The sequence below is a fragment of the Cyanistes caeruleus genome, chromosome 2, assembly GCF_971803275.1.
Source record: "Cyanistes caeruleus chromosome 2, bCyaCae1.hap1.1, whole genome shotgun sequence".
NCBI lineage: Eukaryota > Metazoa > Chordata > Aves > Passeriformes > Paridae > Cyanistes > Cyanistes caeruleus.
In genome coordinates, this window is record NC_141702.1 from 104,593,701 (window position 1) to 104,617,879 (window position 24,179).

At 43.8% G+C, this 24,179-nt stretch overlaps 1 protein-coding gene and 1 long non-coding RNA gene across 13 annotated transcripts; one reads left to right on the plus strand and one right to left on the minus strand.

Moving 5' to 3' along the window:
- Positions 1 to 594: 594 nt before the first annotated feature.
- Positions 595 to 12,959, minus strand: YPEL5 (yippee like 5). 12 transcript variants are annotated; one of them, XM_086871223.1, is made up of 8 exons: positions 12,797 to 12,910; positions 9,568 to 9,700; positions 9,410 to 9,474; positions 9,082 to 9,237; positions 8,224 to 8,329; positions 6,046 to 6,086; positions 4,348 to 4,520; positions 595 to 2,776 (listed from the first exon to the last, which is right to left on the minus strand). In XM_086871223.1, the coding sequence occupies exons 7-8, from the start codon at positions 4,486 to 4,488 to the stop codon at positions 2,552 to 2,554; spliced, it is 366 nt and encodes a 121-aa protein (XP_086727349.1). In that variant the 5' UTR covers positions 4,489 to 4,520; positions 6,046 to 6,086; positions 8,224 to 8,329; positions 9,082 to 9,237; positions 9,410 to 9,474; positions 9,568 to 9,700; positions 12,797 to 12,910; the 3' UTR covers positions 595 to 2,551. The 12 variants fall into 12 exon arrangements, with proteins under 12 accessions (XP_086727349.1, XP_086727339.1, XP_086727364.1 ...); XM_086871213.1 differs by lacking the exon at positions 6,046 to 6,086 and having other exon boundaries at positions 12,797 to 12,948; XM_086871238.1 differs by lacking the exons at positions 6,046 to 6,086; positions 12,797 to 12,910 and adding an exon at positions 12,606 to 12,763.
- A 3,823-nt stretch (positions 12,960 to 16,782) lies between these two features.
- On the plus strand, positions 16,783 to 23,091 carry LOC147655073 (uncharacterized). Its single transcript, XR_015281433.1, has 3 exons — positions 16,783 to 17,160; positions 18,820 to 18,878; positions 19,134 to 23,091. It is a non-coding gene; the product is annotated as an uncharacterized LOC147655073 (long non-coding RNA).
- Positions 23,092 to 24,179: the final 1,088 nt, after the last annotated feature.

A 24,179-nucleotide genomic window follows, 5' to 3' on the forward strand; every position in this document is an offset into this window, starting at 1 on the left:
TGGGATTTTTAAGAGTTCACCTCATATGTGTTTTTCAAATCAAAGGCTTTGCGAAAAGTAGTTTTTATCATCTCACAACATTCTATCAAAATGGTCTTAATGTAAGTTAGAGTAAGAGCCCCAGTTTCCATCACACCAACAGAATGATCCTCTCATCTCAGTTCTTCAGCTACAGCTTTAGAAGCTGACCAGCTGCTAGCAGGTTTCTGCCTAACATCTGAATACAAAGGAAAAAGTCCAGATACATAATACCCAATTCATTAATTCCCAAGCCATTTCAGAAGCCAAAACTTCAAGTTTCTTGCAGAAGGTGGATTTCTTGCTTAGCTTGCTGTCTTTTCAAAGTCATGGAAAGACATTTGGCACCCAGAACTCCGTTAAATGAGACATTTCTTGTTTTCTCTTTAACAGAAGCAAATTGACGGCTTTCAAGTATCCAAGTGGTTTGCATGAAGCTCTACTTGGCACCTTCCAAAATCAACAGAACTCTTGCCACTCTTGTCACTGTGCTGCAGAAACTTAACACAAGGAATGAAAGATGGGTTATGCGATTTGACACGCTCTGTGACAATAATTCTAGAAGGACAGCAAAGATCAGTTCAGGACAAAACATACTTTATTGTACTGTAATGTCAGAAGTACAAGAAAAGTACTGCAGAGAACCATGCTAATGGCGCTTCCAGGGTCTGTGAAGGACAGAAGTACAAGATAATGGGGTACTACTGTACTCAGTGCAAAAACTGATTCATTTGAGGCACAAGTACACTATTGTTTAAGCAGCTTGATTCAAGCACAGCTCTGGTATGTGATCTACTCTGTTTTCTTTCTATGTGACATTTCTAGAACAAAGCTACCTTTACATGAAAGAGGCAGTAGATTCAAGTCAGGGGTGTCCAACTTGCCACTTGGCAACCAAAAAACCATTAAGAAAAATACTCTGCATAGCCATCCTCCACACCTTAGTTTCAGATATGGAGCTGTAGCTAGAGAAGAAAAGTTATTCTGAAAGGTCAGAACCCAGATCTGTTTGGCTGGGTGGGGGTCCCCCCCTTTCCTACGCCTGTGGGTAACTTATTTCACGTTGACCACAATTTATCCAATAAGGAAAAAAAAAACCACAACCAACTCATATCTTGGGTAAGAAATCATACATATCTAACATTCAAATAAATTTCAGCCCTTGAGATCTTGACTTATGGCTTAAGACACAATGAAAGTGTTTGGGCACCCTTGAATTAAGTTAATGAAGAGCATTTTTGCTAAAAAAGGCAAGCAAGATCACTGCTTTAAACAGAGCTGACCTTTACAAGAACAAAGCAGGAATCCAAGTCACTAGTTACTACTAGGCTGACATGTACTGCTGCCCAGAAAGATAAAAACATAACATCACAATGAAAAAGTTCAACAAAGTTGAAAGATAAAGGTTTCAACACCAGAAGCAGCATTTGAAAACAAGCTGTTTAAGTTAATCGTTTCAAGAGATGCAGATTGCATAACTCTACGCATGAACAAACATGCTGGCAATCTTCTCCTTTTACACAGCAGCTGTGTTTAACATAGGAAGTTCTGGGTTTAAAGAAAGCTACTTGAAGAAGAATTAAGATTTGCAATTCCTTGTCTAACTTAATGAGATTAGTAGAGAAATGAAAAAAAAATGACTACTGAAACAGTAGTTTCTCAGTGGATCCCTATCATTACAAACACAGCTGGATTTATAAGCAATGCAAGACTAAACAGACAGCTATTACTTTATATTATTACTATGCTCATAAGTTACATCTGTTAAAGTTAAAAAAAGCCAAGCAGTTTCGCCCTATTTCAAGGATAGTTTCCAATCAACACCAGTTTACGTGGTGAATGGGACTTCACAAATAAACAAGGAATGGTGACATCTTTGGGTCAAGAATGACAAGAAATAATGGGCTCTGTGCTACCAATCAACCTCAACAAGAATATGGCACATGGGCCAGCCCAAGCCGTACCAACACTGAACCTTTAGCACTCAGCACAAATTCGGATCTCTTCACTTTTGCTAGCAAACCAGGTGAAAAGGCTGGGTAAAAAAAAAGCCCAAAAAACCAAAAACCTAACTAAAAACTTAAGCCAAAGGTTGGAATATACTTTTAAAAAAAACATCTGTAGATTTAAAATAACTTGATGTTGACATCAGTTTGTGCAAACTAAAAAAAACCAAAAAACACCTCATTGAATTTCTCTCCAACAAAAGACAAATCCTGCAAATATTTTCCTTCTAGCCCACTGTACCTTAAGATACAATCTCAAATCTAACAGATGTAAATGAAAGAGAGTAAAAGTTACAGCATCTGCACAACATTCTTTCTACAAACAGCTGCTGGAGGGAAAGTAAAATATAAAAGGAATAAAGAAAGGAAGGTTCCATCTGAAATATTCTCACAATCTTTCCCACTTTGTAGTCCATGAATCCGACTCTGATGCTAAGGTGACAGTGTATGTAAGCAGATTTTTTTTTGTTGATTTTATTATATTTGAGTTTCAATTGAAGAGAACCTGAGAAGAGACTGGAGCCTCTTCAGGAATTGTCGGATGGAACATGCTCCTCAAAGCCTTCGCTCTCCCGGACCAAGGCTCTTTCCAGGATAACGCGGCCTTCCTTGTAGCGCTGGCTGTCTTCAGTGGCAAACTCATAGATCCAGCCCAGTTTGCTGTTGCAGTTCTTGCAGCTCACGTCCCGGACCATGTGGCGGCCAGTGAGCATGACCCGGTCCTGAACTTCACTGTACTGCAGATTTACCACCTGGGACAGACACACAGCGCACAGGGAACACAAAGCATTAGTCTGCCTCCAGGAAACCTGGACAATCAGCATGTTAGAAGGGAAGAGCCTGTGTACACACAAACTGAAAACTGCAGTGTAAAAAGTCTTCTTCGTGAGACTGTAACACCTTAAAGATGTGCTTCACAGCAATGTAAAACCCTCACATTTTAGCTGAGAGACATGGATTGCCGTCACAAAATATGCAAAGGTTGTGTTCAACTCTGGGTGAGAAACTCCCAGTGAACAGCGTATTTATATTTATAGAATTAATATAAATATGAAATAGTTTATATTTACTTAAATTATATCAATCCAATTGTAATGTATGTAACCCATTTTTAGCAGTTGATGTGATCACTGAGTCCCAGAACTCAGAAACAAAATATTAGAAGAGGTACTTCTTTAAAAATCTTGTGGTGCTTTTGAAATAATTACCTAACAAAAAGCCAGGGTCTGTGGCTGAGAATGCAGACATGAAACATGCACCTTTTTGTGTGCTGTATCAGCAATTTAAAATAACTTTTAACTTCTTTTGCAGCACCACAAAACCATAATTCATTGAAAAGCTGATGTCAGAACTATACCCAAACTACTGATATGGAGATTCTAAAAGATGAGACTGCATTGCTTTCTCAGCTTTGCACCTGAGTCCTTCAAATGCATAGCTTCTGACTGCAGAAATGCAAAAACTCAAACTGCTGTAATTAAATCTCACTACTTAAAAAAAAAATTCTGAACTCCAGCATCTAGAGCTTACTGGATAAGGAAGAAACCTCTCATTACTGACAAGATTCAGGATACCAGAAGTCCCAGAGCAAAACATAGTTAAGACACTATTGATGCCTTTATCAACTCTGCCCACGGCCAAATGGCTTATAAGATAAAATCAAAACTAAAATACATCAAGAATTACATGACCAGGAACTTTGCAAGAAAGCAAAGGACAATCACAATTTTTTAGTTAATCTAATGGATAAGTTTTTATGCAAGGTTAATAAATAATCCTATAATTCACTCAAAAAAATATGACTTCTGCATTTCAATCTATTGAATCTTGATAAATTAAAAATTATTAAACTAAACCAGAGTATTATTGCCTGTAAAAAAGATTGTGATTGATTATGGCAACTTAGGTTGCCAGGCTACTGTTAACTTAAATGCATTTCAGAAATTAAACAAAATATTATCTAGACTTCTTCTTTTTTCGACTGCATAAAAGTGAAAACACCTTTGGAACCTTTTGACAGACACCAGATACTTTCAAAGTGAATCTGAGATTAATTTTACAGAATTCTCTTTAGTTAAAATCCATCAATTTTGGCCTAATGCGTCTATATACACAGTCTTCTTTATAGACTTCCTGTATTGCAAACAAAACTAATTCAGGTAAGTTTCCCATCAACAGTAAATGTCAAATTTGACTTTAAAGACAACCGAAGAAAAGTTAAAATAGTAATTATGCAACACTTTTTTTCAATTTCAGGACAGATTCATATCCCACAAACTCGTTTGTCTAAAGTAAATAGCAGTTCCTCCAGCTTCTTACACACCTTGTTAAAAAGAAAGGCTCTTCCTGTTGCCCCTGTAAAGCGAGTGGAGATGAGCTCTGAGCGGTTGGTCAGGATCGTATCGCAGTTTGCACAGGAGAACAGGCGAGTGCCACCAATATGATCCAAAAAAATTCTTCCCATTTTTAGAACTTATAAAAGTTTATACTCAAGACCTGGAAACAAAAAGAAACATCATGTAAAGAAAGCATTGCATCAGAAAAACTGAAAGCCCCAACATCTCATATATATGGCAGAATATTCTTCAATTCAGCTAATGAATGCTGAAAGTCATTCCTGAGCTTACAGTCTGCTTTGACCCTCTCATCAAGACAAGTTCTTTCCCAAAGTGACCCCTTTACCAATTAGATGACTTAAATACAAACTAATTACATTAAATGAGAAAAACACAAACTGAAACCTTTAAAATACAGTTCAAACTTGCAGACCCTCTACTGGCTCCTACAGTTCTGAAACTCAGAAGCTTCCACTTCCTTTAATACAATACTGAAATTCTATTTCAGTACATACCCAACAACTCACTCATCTTAGTCAGCACTAAGAAATGAAGCACTGAGAATTACACTGAGTCACCAAGACAATTACAGCTTAATTTTCCCAAGTCACCCCCACTCTTTATAATACATATTTATTATGTCACTTCCCCATAGCTTTGCACAATTTATGACACACCACCACACAACACCACCACCCAGCATGCTGGTATAGCACCCTGGCTGCTGTATTTGATTCAACACTTCTTTGTTGCATACACACACCAACATAGGAAAGGTTTGGATGCTACTTCACATAATAAACAACCCACCCAGTCTTCACAGCAGACAGCTTTATATACAAATGTTTAAAGTTGTCTAATCCAAAACCAAAATACTGTGTTATTTATCTGAGGTATTTCCAAAGCCTCATCACTAAAATACCTCAGCAAGTCCAATGAGAAAAAAGCCAGAGCTTAAAAACTTCATAGCAGATGACCTGCAGTGCCTGATAAATGAGCCTCTTCACTGCACAGGAAAATTGAAGTGTCTCACCAACTTCACACCAACTATAAACTACTCAAAGTTAACTAGTGAGTAGGCACAGAACACATAGCCAAAAACTTCAATCATGAAGGATAATATAACATGACAAAGGAATGTAATTATGATTTTATTTCCCTTTCAACTGCCCAAGTTTTATGACTAAACTTCTACAGCTAAACAAGTTAAATGTACCTCCATTTATGCTTCAGATGTGAAATCAGAAAAATGTATTGTCTCTGCTTTTGTCATGCAGAGCAACACAAAGTGAATCTGACACATTGCAATATTAGAATTGTGTGGGTTTTAATTTTCAGAGCAGGAGACTGTGCCCATCACAGAGAAGTCAATCAAATTTTGTGATCATCTAATTGAATATTCTAAGTCAAACACCATTAAGAAGCACAAACACCTAATTTAAACTCATTTCAAGTTTTAGGGGATCAGTTTTTTAAAGCCTACTCTTGACATACCTAAAGCAAATGGACTAAAACTTGCACCTGCACACACAGAGCTTGACACACCATTTTTACATCTAAAAATCAGAAGTCACTGACATAATGATTTTTTCCAATCGCTTTATTTCACACTTTGTTTTCTTACAATGTGAGGCAACAAAAAGGATTCCTAATATTGAACAGTGATTTTAGCTCAGGTTCCTTACCTTCAGATTTTTCAAATCACTTTTTATCTTCTGTATCCCATCTGAAGTATACATAAAAATTAAAAGCAATGTCATGACTCCTCCTTTTAAAGGTGATATAATACCCATTTCTCCTCTTCAAAGGATAAATAAAACAGATCTGAGTCTTAGAGGTGTGAGTCCACTCAAAATACAGAAAGCATTTTCATTTAGACTTCTCTAAGGTTTATACCTTTCTAATATGCCTTTATCTTTCCCAGCAAGCAAAGGCAAAAAAAAAATAAAATTAAAATGTGAATAGTGAAAGAATGAAGGAAAATTAACAGACAGTAAGTGTGAATAAACAAGTATCAGTCAAAGTTTCCAGCCAGAAGAAACCACAAACACAAGCAATTAAGACAATTGTAACAGATATGCCTATAAGGCACTTGGCCCAGGTCCATGTGCCATCCTTCCTAATTTTGGATAATGTTATCTTTGTGCTGATTATATTGTGGATTCAAAACAATTAACTGATCACAAGTTACAGTAATGTGGAATCAGCCTCCAAAGGGGTATTTCTTTCAAAGTAAACACAATGCCCACCCTGTCAGTATTTTTATACGGTAACATCACATAAGTCCAACCCATCCCTATCTCACCAAAAGCAACACAAACAGAGCTTGGGTGTCCAGAACAGATCCTTTACACAGACTGATCCTGCACAGCATGACATTTTGAAAAATGCACCTCAATGCTTCAAATGCAAGTGCATCACCTGCCTAAAATCATAACTCATGTCTGTCAGTGCCCTCAGAAAAGCAGTAGCCCAGAGACGCTAAAAATGGAACTTCAGAAGGGAGCACAGGAGCAATTCTAACAACCAAGTTAGAAGTCACAGCAACATACAAATGTATTATTTCTGGATATGGCATTATGGTATGGACTGAAGTCCTGAATCCTAAAGATTTCACACATTAAAATAAATGCATAAATAAATATATTCAAAGACGTAAGGCTGAAAAATCTGCCGAGTAATATAAGGCCTAAAATCCTCACTTATTTATGTCTCCTTAAAGAGCTGAAAGCAACCTAAAGTTGCAGTAGAATCTAACAAACCAGCCAGTACCAGAACACATTTTTTAAGAATACAGTGCCTAAGGAAATGTACATTCTTGAAATAATACACATTAAAAAAATTTAGAAAATTAAATTCTACAGTCAGCACCAACAGTCAAAACAATGCAGATTTTGTGTATGTTTTTCTAAGAAACTGCTAAAATACTATAAGGTTACTAATGTCGAACTTTGAAAATGTAACCTCTACACTAACTACCACCTGGTAGACTTCAGTCAAAATACACACCAGGCAACAGGTACCTCTGACCTCAGTTTTGATTGTTAAATTCAATTAATTTCTAAGGGCCCAGTGAAGAATTATAGAACTAGGCCTCTTACATTAGTCTTTATGTTACTACTCACAATAATAAAAAGTAGGAAAAAATTACAAAATGACTCCTAGTAATGCAGACTTAAAATGCCACACTTTATAGTGAATTCTCTAAAAAACCTAACATGTAAATTTTGCTTTTTCCTCTCCTGTAAAATAGAGAAACTAATTTCAACTTGGAATCATTTTATGTTTTCCTGTTCCTTTTTCTTCCTCCAAGCCAAAAACATAGCATTCACTTGTAAGACTAAATCAGAAGGTACTTGCTGTGGATAAAGACTCCTCTCTCCTTATGTAAGGGTGCTGAATCCTGTAGGGTATACTTACTGCACACAAGAAAAAAACAGAAGCACAACAGAACAAGGGGAAAGCAATTTTCCATTGCCCTCAAGCTCCTGCCCATTACAAATGAAGTGGTGTGTACAAAGTCACCCAAGTTAACTGCAGATTTTTTTCCCTATAGTTTCACTACCAATCAAAAAGGTGAGGGCGTCTATTTATGTTCACACATGCATAAGTGATCTGAAAAAGCCACTTATAGGCAGCTTTGATAGGCAGCGGGAGGGCTCTCTTAAATGAGAAGCTGAAGAATTGTGAAACATAAAAGCATTTCTAAAGCTTAAGAAACAAAAAAAAAGTTTAGCTCCTCTAAACAGGGGAGGAAAATACAGTAAGTGCACTTGGCCATTCATTCACCATTTACACTTAAAAACACAGAAAATAACTTCTACTGGTCCAGAGAACCAGACAGGTTCCCTAGTGCTACTTACAGCTCCAGAAAGTGACACTACTGTATCCCACCAATTCTCCATCATGCTACCAGCAGAATTTTCAGAAGTAGTGGACAGGGATCTTGGTTATTCACAAAACCAAATGCTGAGGAAAGAACAGATTTTTTTGGCCCATGATTTCACTTCTAAAATCAGCTAAGCAATCTTTACTGGGTATGTATCAGTGATGAAGTTCTAGTGCTCCTGCCTTCATTCAAATTACCAAACACAAGTCATTTTATGAAATGAACAGCTGCAATGTAAAAGGCAGGCTTATTTACGTTCTTTAATGGGATATAAAGTATCTACTTGTCAAATCTCCCCAGTTCCAAGAGAGGGGTACTTTATAAACTGAGAGATGATGACACTGCCATTATTCAGTACCCAGACCACCTTCCTGAGAGGACCTTTAGGAAAGCAATCAATGATAGCTCATATAACCTAGCAGGTCAGGCTTGCTGACAGTGCATGATTTTGACAGTACATTATTCTGATAGCCTGATACCACTTCTCAATCACACTGTGAAAATACTTCCTCCCTGCATGCCTCTCCCAGTGAGTGCATGGACAGACAGGAAATAAAGGCACTGTGGCTGAGTGCTATAATGTGTATTCCCAGAGCAGTAGCTCCCAAACTCCCCAACACTTTCAGTGTTGATTTCAGCAACACTGAGCAACAACCATATCAACGGGCTGACATTCAGCAGCTTAAATTTGACCACTATCTGCACACACACCCAAAACCACCTGAAGCACCACTTGCTTGGTATTTGTTATTACCTCACCTGCCTACCTTCACCACAATAAAGAATGAAAAAGTAACACAAAGAATTATTTATTAACATCTTTAAAACTAACAGTCAGTGTTTTCTTGTCCTGGAATGCATCTCTTGAAGACACAGGACCGTCAACACTTGGGAGAGCCAGCAAGCGCTTTCTCTATACACACTGGACTGTGGATATTTCACAGGAGGAGCCTCAGTGTTGCTTCAGCATCATTTACTGCATTCCCATCTACAACAGAGAACAGCTGCTAGTTAAAGGACAAAAAACTGTGACCACCTCTCTTTCACTATTTTACAAACTAAAAGCATTTTCCTTTGTGAGCAAATAAGCATTCTCTACCCTTTGAGAAAGGGTTATGCATTCCCCTAAGTACACTAAAACATTCTCAAGATGTACTTACCCTGGAACTAGGCTGAAACTTCATCACTGCACCTCAAGAACTGGGCTTCAGCTTCCTCTTCTCATCTCAGAGATGGACAAAAGAGGAAAGAGAATTCTTAGCACAGCTGTACAAGACGTTAAAGAATAATAAAGGAAAAAATAAAACTTGCTCCTTACCTTTCCAGGTTTCCCTGTTCACAGGTGGGGGTGCATCCGAAAATACAGACGTCGTCAGTCTCTTAGGAGGTTGGAGATTCAATGTCCGCCACCAACTTCTGCGACTGTCCAAATAACAGGGCCTGGCCTCTGCCTACATGCAGAATTGAAACCACCACATGTAGCCAAATGTGGAGAGAAACTGAACTGGAACAGCATACTGTGCTCATTAGAACCATCCAGCTACTGTAGCAAACTAAGTAAAAGGAACTGAATACAGTCCAATGACAGAAGAGGCTTTGGCAAAGCAACGGAAGCTGTGCCCAGATGCAGGGCACAGCACCTGCCAACAAGAGGCAGGATGAAAACACCCTTGTGCAAGTTGCAGCAGTGTAATTTGGTATTGCAGGTTGCAGTAGTATCTCCTATTGCAAACTGGATTTTTTCCTAGCTAAAGTGAGCACTGGGATACTGGTATTTATGTCATATTGGTGCACTCAAACACTAATCCAGGGTACTTTGTTTCATGTTTACAGAGAGAAGAGCCACACAGATGGGTGCTTGTTTCTCATACAGCCCCCCCTATCTCAGTATCTTCCACAGAGTAACTTAAACCCTCACAATACTCGTGCTAGGTAACATATAGAAGTATTGGTTTACAAGTGGTATCAGACCAAGATTAATTTTCTTTCACACCACTATACAGAGCCCAAAACCAGCAACTACACCTGTCTCCCTGCTTCTTTTCCCCTTCATTTTCCTTCTTTCCCCTTCCTAATTATGCCACTGTTTTTAAGAAAGCTGTATTACCTTGTTTTGTAATAAATTTATTCTTGTACTACTTAAGCAATTGAGACTCACAACTTATGTCTGTGAATCCATTCTGTAATTTCCTGAAAGCTAAACAACGTATTTTCTGTTTTCACTTATTTTAGTGCTGAAATAATACAAAACTTCATCCAAAGATATCACTGAATTAATGAGTCATTAAAAATGAAATCCAATAAACAACCTTTTAAGAAATGGTGTAAAGACAACCATCATCCAAACCAGCAACATCCAGCTGGCAGAAAGGGTGCTAACACACTAAGTGCACATCACCAAGAGATTTTTGTATTAACTAGAAAAGTCCTGAATGTAGGTAAAGGCTCCAGAATTAGAGATCACCTTGCTAACAAACATCCACAACATACAGGCATTTCATCTACACATTTAGCAAATTTTAAGTTAAATGTTGCTTAAGGGAATTACGTATTTCAGTGAGAGCTGAGCAACCAGAGATTTCAACACAGGTCAGACGTTAGTAAACAAACATGAACCAATGACCTGACTTGGACAACATCCCTTCAAGCTTGTGATGATTACCATGTTAAAAACAAATACATAAACATGTGTACAGCTCTCAGTCTGTGACAAGCAACAAATCCTTGTCATCTTCTCTGTTGGGCCTTGAGATGCAGTTTTATTTGTTCACACACACACTTGGCAACCACACTCGAAACTCACTCGTCATTATAAAAATCTATACACAAACAAAAAGCTCTGCATCTCTAAGTATTTCCGTAACAACGGAAGTGAAAGTAGCAGATGACTGAAGCCTCCAAATAGTATTTTTAAAGACTACTTTAGAAAAAGAGAGCAGCACTTAAAAACTGACAGTTTTGTTTGTCACACACACAACTTAAATTCAGGCATCCAGAATGAGGCTCTATATAAAAAAAATATATATATAAGATTACATATACAGCAGTTACATACAGTCACGTGAGAGAATGTTTACAACTGGGGAGCAAGTTCCCTCCCTTTCAGCCATCAGTCATAAACATTAGTTAAGATAATGGTTAATCTACAGCCATTAGTTGCTGACATCAAGAGCTGTTCTGTGACACCACTTTCGAAAGAGCCCTGCCCTGTTTCTCTCTCAGAAGACCGTGTGTACTTGCTTTGTTATTCCCTCAATCTAACCCTAAACCCGTGTTTATTGTTTAAAGAAACCAAAGACAAATAATGTATTAAATTCTACGGCGATATCAGTCCAAAACACGGCCTTTATTCTTAAATAAACACGCTGGATTAATCTAATCTACATCTACTTTCTACAGCTAAGGGCTGAGCACAGAGTAACAAATGAAGCAGACAGACAACCGTCTTCACATTCCCTTTTGCTTCGACTCAGACCTTTCCCAGAGCGGAAAAGCGCCAGCAGAGTATTTCTGCTCCCTGGGCATCCATACTTCCACGGGGAAAACTCCAACCTAAGCGCTAGCAGGCGAATGTGCCTCGCTGCCGAGCGAGCCGCCAGCACCTCCACAAAGCAAACAGCACCACGGCTGGATCTGTGACAGCTCCCCGGGGGAGGCACCAGTCCGGCGGGGACAGGGGGCTGCTCCGCCGGCCAGCGCTCGGCAAGCGCTACCTTCGCCCGGGGAGAGGGGCGCTGCGTCAGGCGGCGCCGCCACCCCCCGTGCGACAGGGCCGGGCGGTTCAACCCCCGCGCAACCCCCGCGGCCGGGCCCGGGGGCGGCGCCGCGGGCGGTGCCGGTGTCGGTGTCGGTGCCGCGCACACACAAAGCCGCGCGCGCGCGGGGGCGGTCCCCGGCCCGGCCCGGCCCGGCCCGCGCGCCGTCACGGGGGCGCGCGCAGCCAACCGGGGCCGGCCCGGCTCGTCCCGTCCCCCCGCGCCGCCGCCGGGCGCTGCCGGGAGCGCAGGAGCCCTGACAACAAACAGCAGGAAACAGCTGACGGGGAGGCACCGCCGCCGCCGCACCGAAGGGCCGTTCCCGGGGCCCACCGCCGCCCTCCACCCTCCCCAGCCGTCCCCGCTCCCGCACCGGGCACGGGCCCGGCCCCGCGCCCACCCGCCCGGGGCTCCGCAAAAGAACTGGCCCGAAAAGTTGCCCGGTGCGGGGCCGGGGGAGGAAGTTGTGTCGGCGGCGACGGGGAGGGGGTGCTCGGTGCCGGCCCCCGCCGGGAAGGCTGGGCGGCGCTGAGAGACGCTGACAGGGAAGGGGACGCGATGGGGGAAGGCCGGTGCTTTGTGGCGGCGCCGGGTAACGCACCGGGTCGGGCTGGGCCGACCGCTGCCCCTCTCCGCGCCCGCCGCCGGACCGGACCGGAGCGGCTCGCCTGGGGCTCCGCCGCGGCCCGACAGACACAGCGCCACGGCGCGGAGCGGCGGTCGCCACTTCCCTCCCCAGCCGCCCCGGCCTCCCCGGGTAGCGCGGGGCGGGCGCGGCCCCCGCCCGGTTACCTGGCGCTGTAGAGCGGCGGTGGCGGCGGATCCGTGCCCGCTGTCTCCCCCGCCCTCCACGGCCCCGGCGCTCCGGATCGGCCGCGCGGCTCCGCCCCGCCGTGGCCCCGCCCCGCCTGTCAATCAGCGCGCATAGGCCACGCCCCCTCGCTGCCGGGGAGGCTCCGCCCCTGGCGCCTCACGCTCCGCCCTGCCTCGGGTCGCCTCACGGCCGCTCCCGGCGGGGCACGCGGGGTCACGGAATCACAGAATTACAGAATCTTAGAATTATAGAGTTAATCATAGAAAATTACAGAATCATAGAATCATCAGGGCTAGAAGAGGCGTTTAAGATTATCTAGTCCGATCGTCCACTCAGCACTACCATAAATCACTCAGTAACCCCATAATCACTAAACCACACCACCCAGCACCATGTTCAGAAGCCTCTTGAGCACCTTCAGGGCTGGTAACCTCCCTGAACAACCTGTTCCAGTCCTCACCCCCCTAACAATGACAATTTTTTTCTGTCTAATCTGAATCTCTGCTGTCTCAGTTTAAGACCATTTCCTCTGGTCCTGTCACAGCAGACACGTCAGAGAAGACCGGCCCCCACCTCCCTACAGCATCCTCTCAGGTAAATGTATAGAGCAATGGGCTCTCCTCGGGGCTGAACAATGCCAGTTCCCTCAGCCATTGCTCACAAGATGTGTTTTCTAGACCCTTCACAAGCCTTGTTGCCCTTTGCTGGCCACACTCCAGCACCTCAGTGTCCTTTCTAAAATGTGAGGCTCAGATCTGGGCACAGTACTCCCACCAGTGCTGAGGACAGGGGTCAGGGCAGTGCTCAGTGCTGCAGCTCAGGTGTTGCGGGTGCTGGAGTCAGGGCTGGTGCTGGAGATGGAGCCAGGCCTCAAGCCGGTGTCAGAGCCAAAGCTGGAGCCTTATGGCAGTGCTCAGCCCTTCCCCACCTGCCAAGTTCCATTTCCAAGTTCCATTTCCCAGGCACCTGGCAGCCTCTGCCCTGAGCCTGGTGCCCTCAACTCCCCCTCTACCAGCCTCCCAGACCCCCTTGCCTCCCTCACAGCCCGGCAGAAATTCCCACTCTTAGGGGAGCTGAATGCCACAGCCACCTGAGAGGAATGATGGGTCTGCTGCTAAGATGCAGCTATCAGTGAGAGACAACAGAAACAATGGGATGAATTCCACTAAAAGATCAAAGAGGCACTGAAAGCGCACTATGAATTCTACAAGAGTTAAGAATTAAGAAGGGATTATGCATTGGGAGGGGGGGAAGGTATCCCAGGTATCAGGCATTCCGGGAAGTCTGTACCTCTCAAGTACCTCAGCCTATGGGGAAAGAGAGAAGGGACAAGCAGCTGGAAATTAGGATAAAAAAGAGGCTTCGTCCTCCAAAAATTTGAGAGACCCCAGGGGAATGCCCCATGGACTCTTCCTTTACTGGAATAAAGTAAAAAGACTCCTCTGTCTCCTTTCTGGACATAAACCTCTGGCGTTTGTGGATTAATTTTCCTGACACACCCAACACCTCCCTGCATCCCTGGAGCACATTGCCATAGATCTGGCTGGGAGGGAGTCCTGTCTCCAGGCACCTGCATTCCAAGGGATTTGGCCTACCCTGGCTGTGAGCTTCACCACATTCTGGGGCCCTGTGAGGGTTGGAGGTGTGGAAAGGTGAAGAGATGACTTTTGTCTACATCCCCACCTCAGTTAAGCTGTGACTCATGCTGTTTGCGGACTTTCAGGCCATTCACATTGAAATTTTTGTGGGATATCTTAAACACTGCCCAGTGTGGAGATGAAAGATCAGAGGAGAATGAGGCAGTGTGGCCCTTCTTGGCCACTGTTTGCAAGTGCTATCAGTTCCCTGCCGGTTTTAAGGGATCACAGACTGCGTCCTTGGAGAATAGTGGTCTTGGACAAAATACAGTGAAAAAAAAATCCTTTTGAGTTGGCTATGAAAAGAGATGCAAAAAGGCATTGTTTTCCTTCTATGGGGCAAGCCATGCCATTTTAAGGATTTCTCTTCTAGAAAAAGTATTTTCATTCCTGGGTCTATCCATGTGGTATCACCAGAGGAGCTGCAGTAATGGCAGGAAGGAATGACTCAGCAGGATTCTTCTGTCATTTCACACCAAGGCAAAGGGGCATCTCTGTGCATGTATAGCACACTGGACATGCTTACACACCCAGCTGTCCTTCTTCCTGTGTCTTTTGCATGGATTCTTTTATGAGAAGAAACAACGAGGTAGAAGAGAACACACAGCCTGTGTGAGGGTAGACAGTCAGTGGCCGGTCAACAACGTGCTAGGAGCTGCTGTTTGCTTTGGACAGACCTCCAGAAAATCAGATGGTCTCTTCAGTATGGTCAACTCTGGCCTGATCCTGAACAGAACTGAGCATTGATGTTTCTCAGTGGCCTCACATCAGCCTCTCTTTTGAACAGGAAGGGGAGTGAAAGGTGTAAGAGCAGTCCATCAGACAGCAATCACCACTTAGTTAATGGCACAGGGACAGCAGAAGTACTGAGAATATTAGAAGGAAGCCATAAAACTGTGCCTGGGGTCCCATTTTACCACCAGCAAATGGAGTAAATAACTGGCCTAACATGCCCCCTTTGTTAACAGGCTGACCTGATCTGCTGCTGATCCTTTCTGTGTAACCACGAGCTGTGTCCCCGGTGGATCTGCTCCACCTTGTCACAGGAGCTGTACAAGGGTCCATGTCTTACCTCTGCGCAGCTCTTGTGGAGATCACCATAAACAAAGCCAAAACAGAGCAGAAAGAGAATCAAAGGAATGGTGCTTTATTCAGCAATGATGCTTTAGTCAGCACTTGTGACTGGTCCTTACCTGGGGCCCTGTGAGCTCACTGCTCAGCTCTGCTGCTGAGGCACCCACACATTCCTGCCTCATTTTCCCTCTGTACAAGGGGCAGAGCGATGCTCCCTGCCTTACTGGGAGGTTGCAGGTTTGCTTAAGTACCCTTCTCCAGTCTGGACATATGGAGGGGTTGTATGTCTGAATATTGCAATCATCACAATAATATTACCATGAAAACAAAGCAAAGCCCAAACCTATGAACAGAATTAAATTCTCAGCAATAAGAAGAGTAGCTGTACCAATCAGAGAGAAACCAAATTGACCATGAGACAAGCAGAGAATGGATTAGCCTGTGCTTGACAGATGGTGCCAGGGACTGATGTTTTTATTTCCCTAGCAGAGGAGCTTAGAGGAAGGGGGGGTATGGGAGGGTGAGGTAGGGCACGTTTAATAGAACAAAGCAGCAGACTGTAGCAGCTCTGCTGAAAAACACTAAAAATACCAAAAGCAATTTCCAATTAGCTTGTAAGGGACATGCTACATGTCAGCTACAGGGTGAAAAACAGAATCAGCAGTATTGTACCACATGGCACTTTTAATTTTCAAAGCAGCCTGAAAACATTAATTAATTCTCCTCTGACATAGGGAGATGCAGTGCAGTCAGCAGTTTGTTCCTTTATTTCTTATGCCAGGTTTCGGGAAGACCCTGGGCCTTTTCCACAGCTGATTCATATCACAATAGCTCAAATTACTCTGGAGGAGCCAGTCCTCTCTGCAGCACTACTGAGCAAAAAAGGCTGTGTTAGATCTGGAACTTAATGATGGCATGGAAATTCCAGAGAAGGAGTAGATGCCCACACCCAACAGCCTTAGTAAGACCCACCTTTAATATTTGACCCATCTAAAGCCATTTTTCAGTGCTGTGAGCAGCTCTATAGGAAGCATTTCAGAGTGAATTGGGTAACTGAGGAATCATCACAATCTCAGACAGAACTGTGTAGTGAAACTCAACCACCAACATATTAATCTAATTAAAACCTGTGACAAAACTTCAGTGGAATTCAGCAGGACCTGTGTACATCCCACAGAATGCGTGTCAGGGCTTGGGGGCTGCTTGTGCACACCTTCTCCCTTTAAAAAGAAAAAAATACAGCTCAGTGGTTTGTGTTCCTGCTTCGTCTCCAGAACCGCTAATAATCTTTTGGTACACTTGTGGATTCCTGTGTGGCGAAGTTAAGCCTACCAAACCAGGCATGTCTGAGGTGGGACAATGATGCAGTGGGATTTTCCATTGCTGTTCCTTCCATGCCCAGGATTTCTGGCAGCAGAGAGGAGGCAGCTGAAATACAGAGCCAAGCTTACAGGCTGTGATCTCTCTGGGAGACAGCGTGACTCCTCACTGCCCCCTCTGTGCCTTCTCAGCTTTGCCTCTCATCAAAAGCTGGGTTCATCCCACGAGCTGCTCTTGTTATTTGGCAATGGCTACTGATAGCCTGTGTTTTTCAGAGGAGATGGTACAGCCTGCAGCTTCATTCTCATAAGGTAAGCTGACTGAAACACACAAAAAAGTAATTGTCTTTAATTTGATATCACAAGCAGACAAAAAGCAGTGCTTTTTGGCTCACCTGAAAGCTGACACAGGCACAAGTGCTACTCTTACAGGCACTTTTCAGATGGTTGTATTTTTTTGCCAGGGGAAATTATTTGTACATCAAAATCAATCTCAACATCAAAAGATGAAGGTCAGTGGTGAAGCAGTCCCTCCACACCCTCTCCATAATGACAGAGCTGGTCTCATTACCCTGTCACCATACCTAGTAGCTAGATTTAAAAAGGCATTTAAGTGTAAATCCTCAAAGACCCAGGAGCCATATGAGAGAAAGTACTTAATGTCTGAAGAGGGACTTCGAATTTCCATGCCATTATTAAGACATCAGGAATGGAGCCAGTAAGCAGGCCTGGTGCCAGGGAATGCAGAACGGTGTCCTGCAGAAACGAGGAGCCGTCGCTGAGCACACGGCAGTTCAGGGAGGTCTGGGACACAGAGCCCTCTGATGCCAGGCCCTGTTGCAGAGAGCCTCACTGCCAGGCCCTAGCAAAGAAAGCAAAGTTGCTAAGTAGGAGGGATGGTGATACAGACCTCTCACAGTGGGACAAGGATCTTGCAGGGTTTTTCATTTCTTTTTTCTCTTTTTGGTCCTCCACGGTGAAGGTCAGTTACTGAATTAAGGAGAACTTTCAGGTTTAAGTCTGCAAGTCCTGTCTCACAAATCTTGTCCATTGGCAGTGCTCTGCACGATCACATATGTTATCACTTTCCTTTGGGGGAGATTTTGTCAGGTGTCCAACTCATGGATGACAGCCATCTGATTATGCCACTTCCTCCACACAAAGGCTTGGTTTGATGCACGTGTGTTTGAGTGGAGAGAAGATGCCATGGGGTGGTGACCCACTGACCCAGCTGATGCAATGAGCCAGCTGCCAACTCCCCTGTATTTTACAGGAGGTGATTTCAAGGGAGCTTTTATCCTCAGCTGAGAAGGTAAAGCTGAAACCATCCCCTTGGCAAAGAAAAACATCACAACAGCTGTCTACCAGAAGATAAACTGTTCGGGAGGGAGAGCGGAGAGCGGCTACTCCAACGCACGTGGACTTCATCAGACAGTCTGGGCTGTCCCTATTGTTTGTGAGCCCTGGGTGAGAACAAAGACAGATTGGGCTAGAAAGGGCCCCATGCAGAGACATTCAGAGCCTGTACAGAACAGGACACTTTAATGTCTGCACTGGGTTGCTGGGGTTTTTTATATAATCGGAAGAATCGACTAACTTGGTGTAATATATAAATGTACATGCACCTGAGGCCCAGATGAATTCCCATAACTGTTTCATTTTTGGTTGCACTTACCAAGAAATGAAACTGGTTTGTTACAATTGTCACTTCACAGACCAGGGAGTGAGAAGACATCTTTGTAGCATTGTTGGTCTTTTCTATTCGCTGTTCCTGGAGCTCTGGGTGGAGTTTCCCAGCCTCAGTCAACACAGCATTTCCTCAAAGGTCTTGGAGCTGATTCAGTACTGCTTTCAGTCTTTTAACAGCACCACCCCCTGCTTAGGAGGCACACTTCTGAGTGTCAAAGGTGAGCCTGTTTAAAGGAAAACAGCCAGCTCCACTGTAGGCTTACTACTCCCTTTTGTTCACAGATACCTACCCAAAGACATTTATCAAAGATGCTAAATTCAGAGGGAGAAGAGTGAAAAAGGTAAGCAGAGCCTGGGGGAAGAAACACTTGGCCTGCATAAAAAGAGGAGACAGGAGATGGAAGGAAAGGGGACAGGTTATAGAAATATACCCAATAAACATCTTCATCCATATCACTGAAATGATGGGGTAGAGACTTGTTTTGTGATCTTTTTGTGGTCCTTGGCCATTGTCAGACAGTCAAACAGTGAAGGTACAATGCATGTGAGACCAGGAGGAGAACTCAGCAGATGTGTGTGTCTGTGTTTAACACCAGTCTCCAGGATGGAGAAACCTTGAGAAGGGAGACTTCACATCTGGTTTCTGTCCGGCAGCCATGGCCCGTGGGTGGCACCGCTCCCTGCAGGAACATCGTGTTTCAGCAAGTGCAGCCTGTGAGAGGAGCCCACCCCTGAGGAAACAGAAAACGCCCAGCTCCCCTTCTGCAAGTGCTTCAGAGGTCTGCGAGGGGGCTGTCCCTGGGAGCCCAGCTGCACAGCTGAGTAAACAGTAACGTGTTTGCCTCTGGGGCAGCCTAGGAAAGATGATCCACGGTTTATTCCAGGGCGTTCCTGAGACCTCCACAGAAGTGAGAAAGGATTTCTTTCCTTCCCAGGTACAATAATAACAAAAAGGAGGAAGCTCTCTGTAGTCTTACATCAGAACACACGGTATCATGCACACAAAGATTCTCAAGTAGTTTGCTAAATTGAGTAAGCAATGCAGTTCTTGCTACAGAGATAAAAATTATGTGTATATGACAGTACAAGCAAATGAACTGAAGCCCCTTGTCCTGCCAGAGAGGGACTGGCAGGGTTAGGCCAGGAGCATAAGGAAAAGAGTCTTCCATCTGTTTGCTTTCCAGGCTCCATTTTGTATGACAGCCCAAAGGAAGGGTGCTTGAGGGTTTTCATGCAGTCAGTTACTTATATGGTGAGCAATGCAATTATTCATCACATGCGCATTGCCTTGCGCAGGGCAAGTCACAAGTGTAACTTGCACAAGGCTCTGAGTTACACTGGCAAAGGACTTCCAGTAAAGGCAGCTGGGTCAGTCATCAGCCAGTGAAACAGGTGAGAACAAGAAAACAAGAACAATGAGAATTACTACAGGTTTAAACTCAGGTGGGCTCGCAGAACTGTAGCACATGACTCATGTAAGCAACCCACAATATGCCTGATTCAGTTTTCTCATTTCACTGGGACTCCACATGCAGATTGTTCACATTTGACAGAGGTGAGCAAGGTCCCTTCCTAGGTATGCAGGATGTGACATGAGGGGGATATTTGCCTTCACACATGATTATGCATCAACAAGTGTAACACAGGCAGGCAACAAGGCATCAACAGTGCAGGGAGCTGAGCTGCAGCAGCGACCACTTGATATGGACCAGGATGGAGGGCATGTCAGGCTAGGTCCTTGAAGAGGAAATCTTTAGGGGAAGAGATGGACAATCTGTGCATTTTGAGGGGGCATAAAGCAGGAACAAAGCAAAAAAGCACCTCAGCAACTTGCCAATAAAGCATAGGAGAGTATTTCATCATACTGTTGTTGCATCATTATTAGTCAAGCTTCTAGGCATCTGCTAATGTGACAGCTATTTGTTATTATTACAGTGTTTAGACAGATTTCCAAAGGCATCATGTAGGTGCCTCATTCCCTTTCATTTCAGAGAGACTTGGGCAATAGGGACTTAGCTCATAGTGCAGCCTCAGCCTGGAATGTGGGAAGCTACATAGAGGGATCACCCCTTCACGAGTCTCTAAACAGCAAAAGCCAAAAATCTAGACCAATAGACCCTGTTAAAATCTAGACCAATAAATCTAGTTTGGAAAGACTCGTTAGACTGAACTAATTAACCACTCAGCCCTTGAAAGCCACATGGAAAAAAGCCTTTAGAGTATTTGCCAGGGCACAGCAATGGTCTGATGTTCCCAGAGGGCAGACAAGCCAGCAGCTGGAGGCAGAGCCAGCACAGGCGAGCTCTCAGGGATGGCACAAGAGCTAAACACAGCTGCTGGTGAGGCCAGCCAGTGAAATTAAGGTCTTCGAGTGCCCTCAGAGTCATGACTATACTTTAGAGGTAAAATGGCACAAGGAAGTGGATGATAGGAACAGATTCATTTAAATTTCTTGCAGTACAGGACTTACGTTGGAATTTCCTATTCTTGTTTTTCAAAAACTCAGCTATTATAATTTAGTGTGACTTTTCTCTGTGGAAATGTACTGACCTCAGACTGGCGGAATCTCAGGTTCAAATCTGATCAGCTAGCAAGAGAAACAGGTCTGATCTCATTCCAATCCCTTGCAGATTTTTGCCCAAAAAATCATGCAGACACTTGGCAGTTTCTAACTCACTTTGGGAAGATCCAATTTTAGATAGTTGAGAACAAATTAATTCAAGAAGAAGAACATCACAAGGATTGGGATGCTTTTAAACTTGATACTCAATTGACCCGTGTCTTCCTCTTTTCCTGTCTCCTAGTATCAATTCAGTAGTGATCTCACAGAGCCCTTTCCATGCTTCTCCTCCCCTGACAGATAAAATCTGGTAGTCAAACCTGCTGGGGATTTCAGCTTTGTCTGGGGGGTGTTTTTTTTTTCTTCCCTTGCTACCTTAAGCTGAGAAGCAAACTCAGATGCTCACAGAATGCAGACAGTGTAACTGCCTGTGGGCAAAGGGAGCTGGTTTCTCCCAGGAGTAAATCACGAGAAAATATGTTTCTGTTTGGATACCTGTTGTGGGTAGCTCCCAAAAGAACAGACCAGTGCGGTACTCCCCCCAAAATAGCAAGCAAACAAGATAAATGCAGTGACACTTACATGAAAAACAGGAGCTGATTAAACACAAGGAACAGCTCAGAACTAGGGGCAGGAAAGCAAAATTACAGATTCTTTAATCCAAGAAATGGATTAAAACAATAAATTGGTCAAATCAGTTTGAAATACCAGGAAAAGCTTGCTTTCCCTGGCAAATTCACTTGAGCAACTGATAAGTAACTGAAAGGAGAGCTGAACCATGTGTGGGGCAGGTGAGTTTTCTGTGGTTGTTAATTACCCCCGGGTTCTGAAGGCGCTGTTAGTGGCTATTGATAGCGTGTGACACATCACTCCTGCCCACATCCCTAACTTCGGGGACAGTGATGCACACATGAGCCACGTTAGGTTGCCACACAGCCCTCCACGGGCAGCCCACATAGTGGCATCTGTGCTGGCTCACTGTCACTAATGCCTGTCGTTTGCTGCTGCAAAGGGAACACGGTGGCTCTCGGGACAGGGGTGGGTGGCCGTGTGCAGTGACTCACTGCATGGCGCTCCCTGCTCTTTCCCGGTGCGCTAACACGATTGGGACAGAGCAAGAGATGCTTGTTAAATGATCGATTTAAGTTAATCAAAACTTCCTTAATCGCAGGTTTTTATCTTGGGTGGCCTGGGGGATTTTCTTTGTGTGACATAGCTCTGTCTACAACTGACTCATCATACTTGAGGGCAGATGATACTTAGCCCTGTCCTAGCTATTAAATTACTGCTCTGTAGTTTGTTTGTTTAATGTGTTCCCCAGTTCTTTGGCCCAAACCCACAAATCTGATCATTCATTTGCATGTAGGCAGGGGCAAGCTCCAGCTCCGAGTCAGCTGTTCAACACAATAGTCTGGGTAGTGTTGGGATAAAGCTGAGAAACAAAGTAAATTGGAACCCAGATATTTATCTTGTCACCACTGTTTAAAGTAAGCAAACTGAGCAAAAAACAGTGAGCTGAAATAACTGTGTATAGAAACCACTTGAAAATATCCTGAGCTGATTTGTTGATGCAGAAGACCACCTTACCAATGAGACCTTTTATGCATATTGCACTGCAATATCATAACTTAAAGGGTTTTTTTGCCTTAAGCAAATCAGCATTTGGGACTTTTCTGACAGGCTATTTGTCCTTGCTGTGCACAGCTTGATTCAGCACTGCTTTGCTTTTTGTGGAGTCATTTAAGCCTGGGCTAAGTTATGCAGTCCCTCCTCTCTGGGAAAGTGTTGTAGAATTATAAATACTCAGCATGACACAGGACAGTTTATAAACCAATTTTTGGCTCATGACACCAGCTCTCAAACTGAGAGACACAGCATCGAGGAATTTTTTCCTACCAGCTGAGCAGGACTCAAGTTTCCAACTAACTCTGGTATCTTTACCCATTTCTAGAAATCAGCCTATGTCAAGTGGAAAGGCAAATCTAGGACATAATTTCCTGACATTGCTCTCCTGGTAGTTTTATGTATAGCTGTTGGAGCTGTAGCAAAACTGTGGCTTGGGAGGGAAGAGGAGGCCATCTGTGCTATGGTGAACAGGAGAGGAGGTCTCCTCTCTGGCACCCAGACGAGTCTATGCCAAGAAAAAAGCAGGCAAAATGCAAGGACTTTGCTGTTAGCCTTAAAAGCAAATCACCTTTAGTGCTCTGTGTGATGGTAGAAACACATCCCAACTGTTCTTTTTTATACAAACTCTTGTATTAAAGTAGAAGGGAGGTAAAGGAATTGTTTACATCCAGGCAAAGAAGTCAGGCATAAACAGCCCTTCAAAGTACCAAAGCAACACGTGCAGAGATGTGGTGAATAGGTGCAGGTTCCTTCTCCTGTGCCCTGTTCTTGCTGTGACTGCAGACTCTGCAGGCTCTCTGGGACCTATCCTGCACACACTACACGCTGCCTTACACTCTCTCAGGCATCTAGGAAATCAATTCCAAGCTTTGTTCACAGACATTTTCCATATCTATCCTATTTTAAGCCTTGCTCCTGCCCTCTGAGGCCCTCCGTGGGACCTGGGAGCTGAAAGGGAAACATACCAGCTTGCAGATGTGAATACTCCTGGATATAGCCTTTAGAGCAGTTCCGATGCTTGAGAGAAAGGGGTTAATCTGTTCCTAGCTGGGAGCAGTCTGCAGGCAGGGATTTGCAAGGCAGTAGGGGCTGGAGCAGATGTGAGGGCAGTGATTAACTCACCGCCTGGATCACTGAGGAGCAGTGCGTAATTGGCACCTTATTTTAGCGGCTTTTAGGATCCACTCTATAATTAAGAGTTTAGATTAAACTCAACCTGATTTGAAAAAGAGAAGCTGAGAAAACAGGGGTTGTCTGGGACCATAAAGGCCTGAACTTTATCCCTTATTGAAAGGGAGGGAAGAAAAGCTTTAGGAATCCAGCCATTTCTGTCACAGATTTACTCTGATTTTGCTAGAGTCAAACAGAAGCTTTTACTACTCAAGACAGTGTGAATTCTCATAAGTGCTTATTTTTAAAAGGAATGATTCATAGATACTTATTTTTATTTAAAGAT

What these genes read in the sequence shown, in the direction of transcription:
- YPEL5 (XM_086871283.1), bottom strand. Translation starts at nt 4,488, where the DNA reads ATGGGAAGAATTTTTTTGGATCATATTGGTGGCACTCGCCTGTTCTCC. An exon ending in GAGCCTTTCTTTTTAACAAG is followed by an intron (nt 2,777 to 4,347) that starts GTGTGTAAGAAG and finishes TGTCTGTCCCAG; the next exon opens with GTGGTAAATCTGCAGTACAG.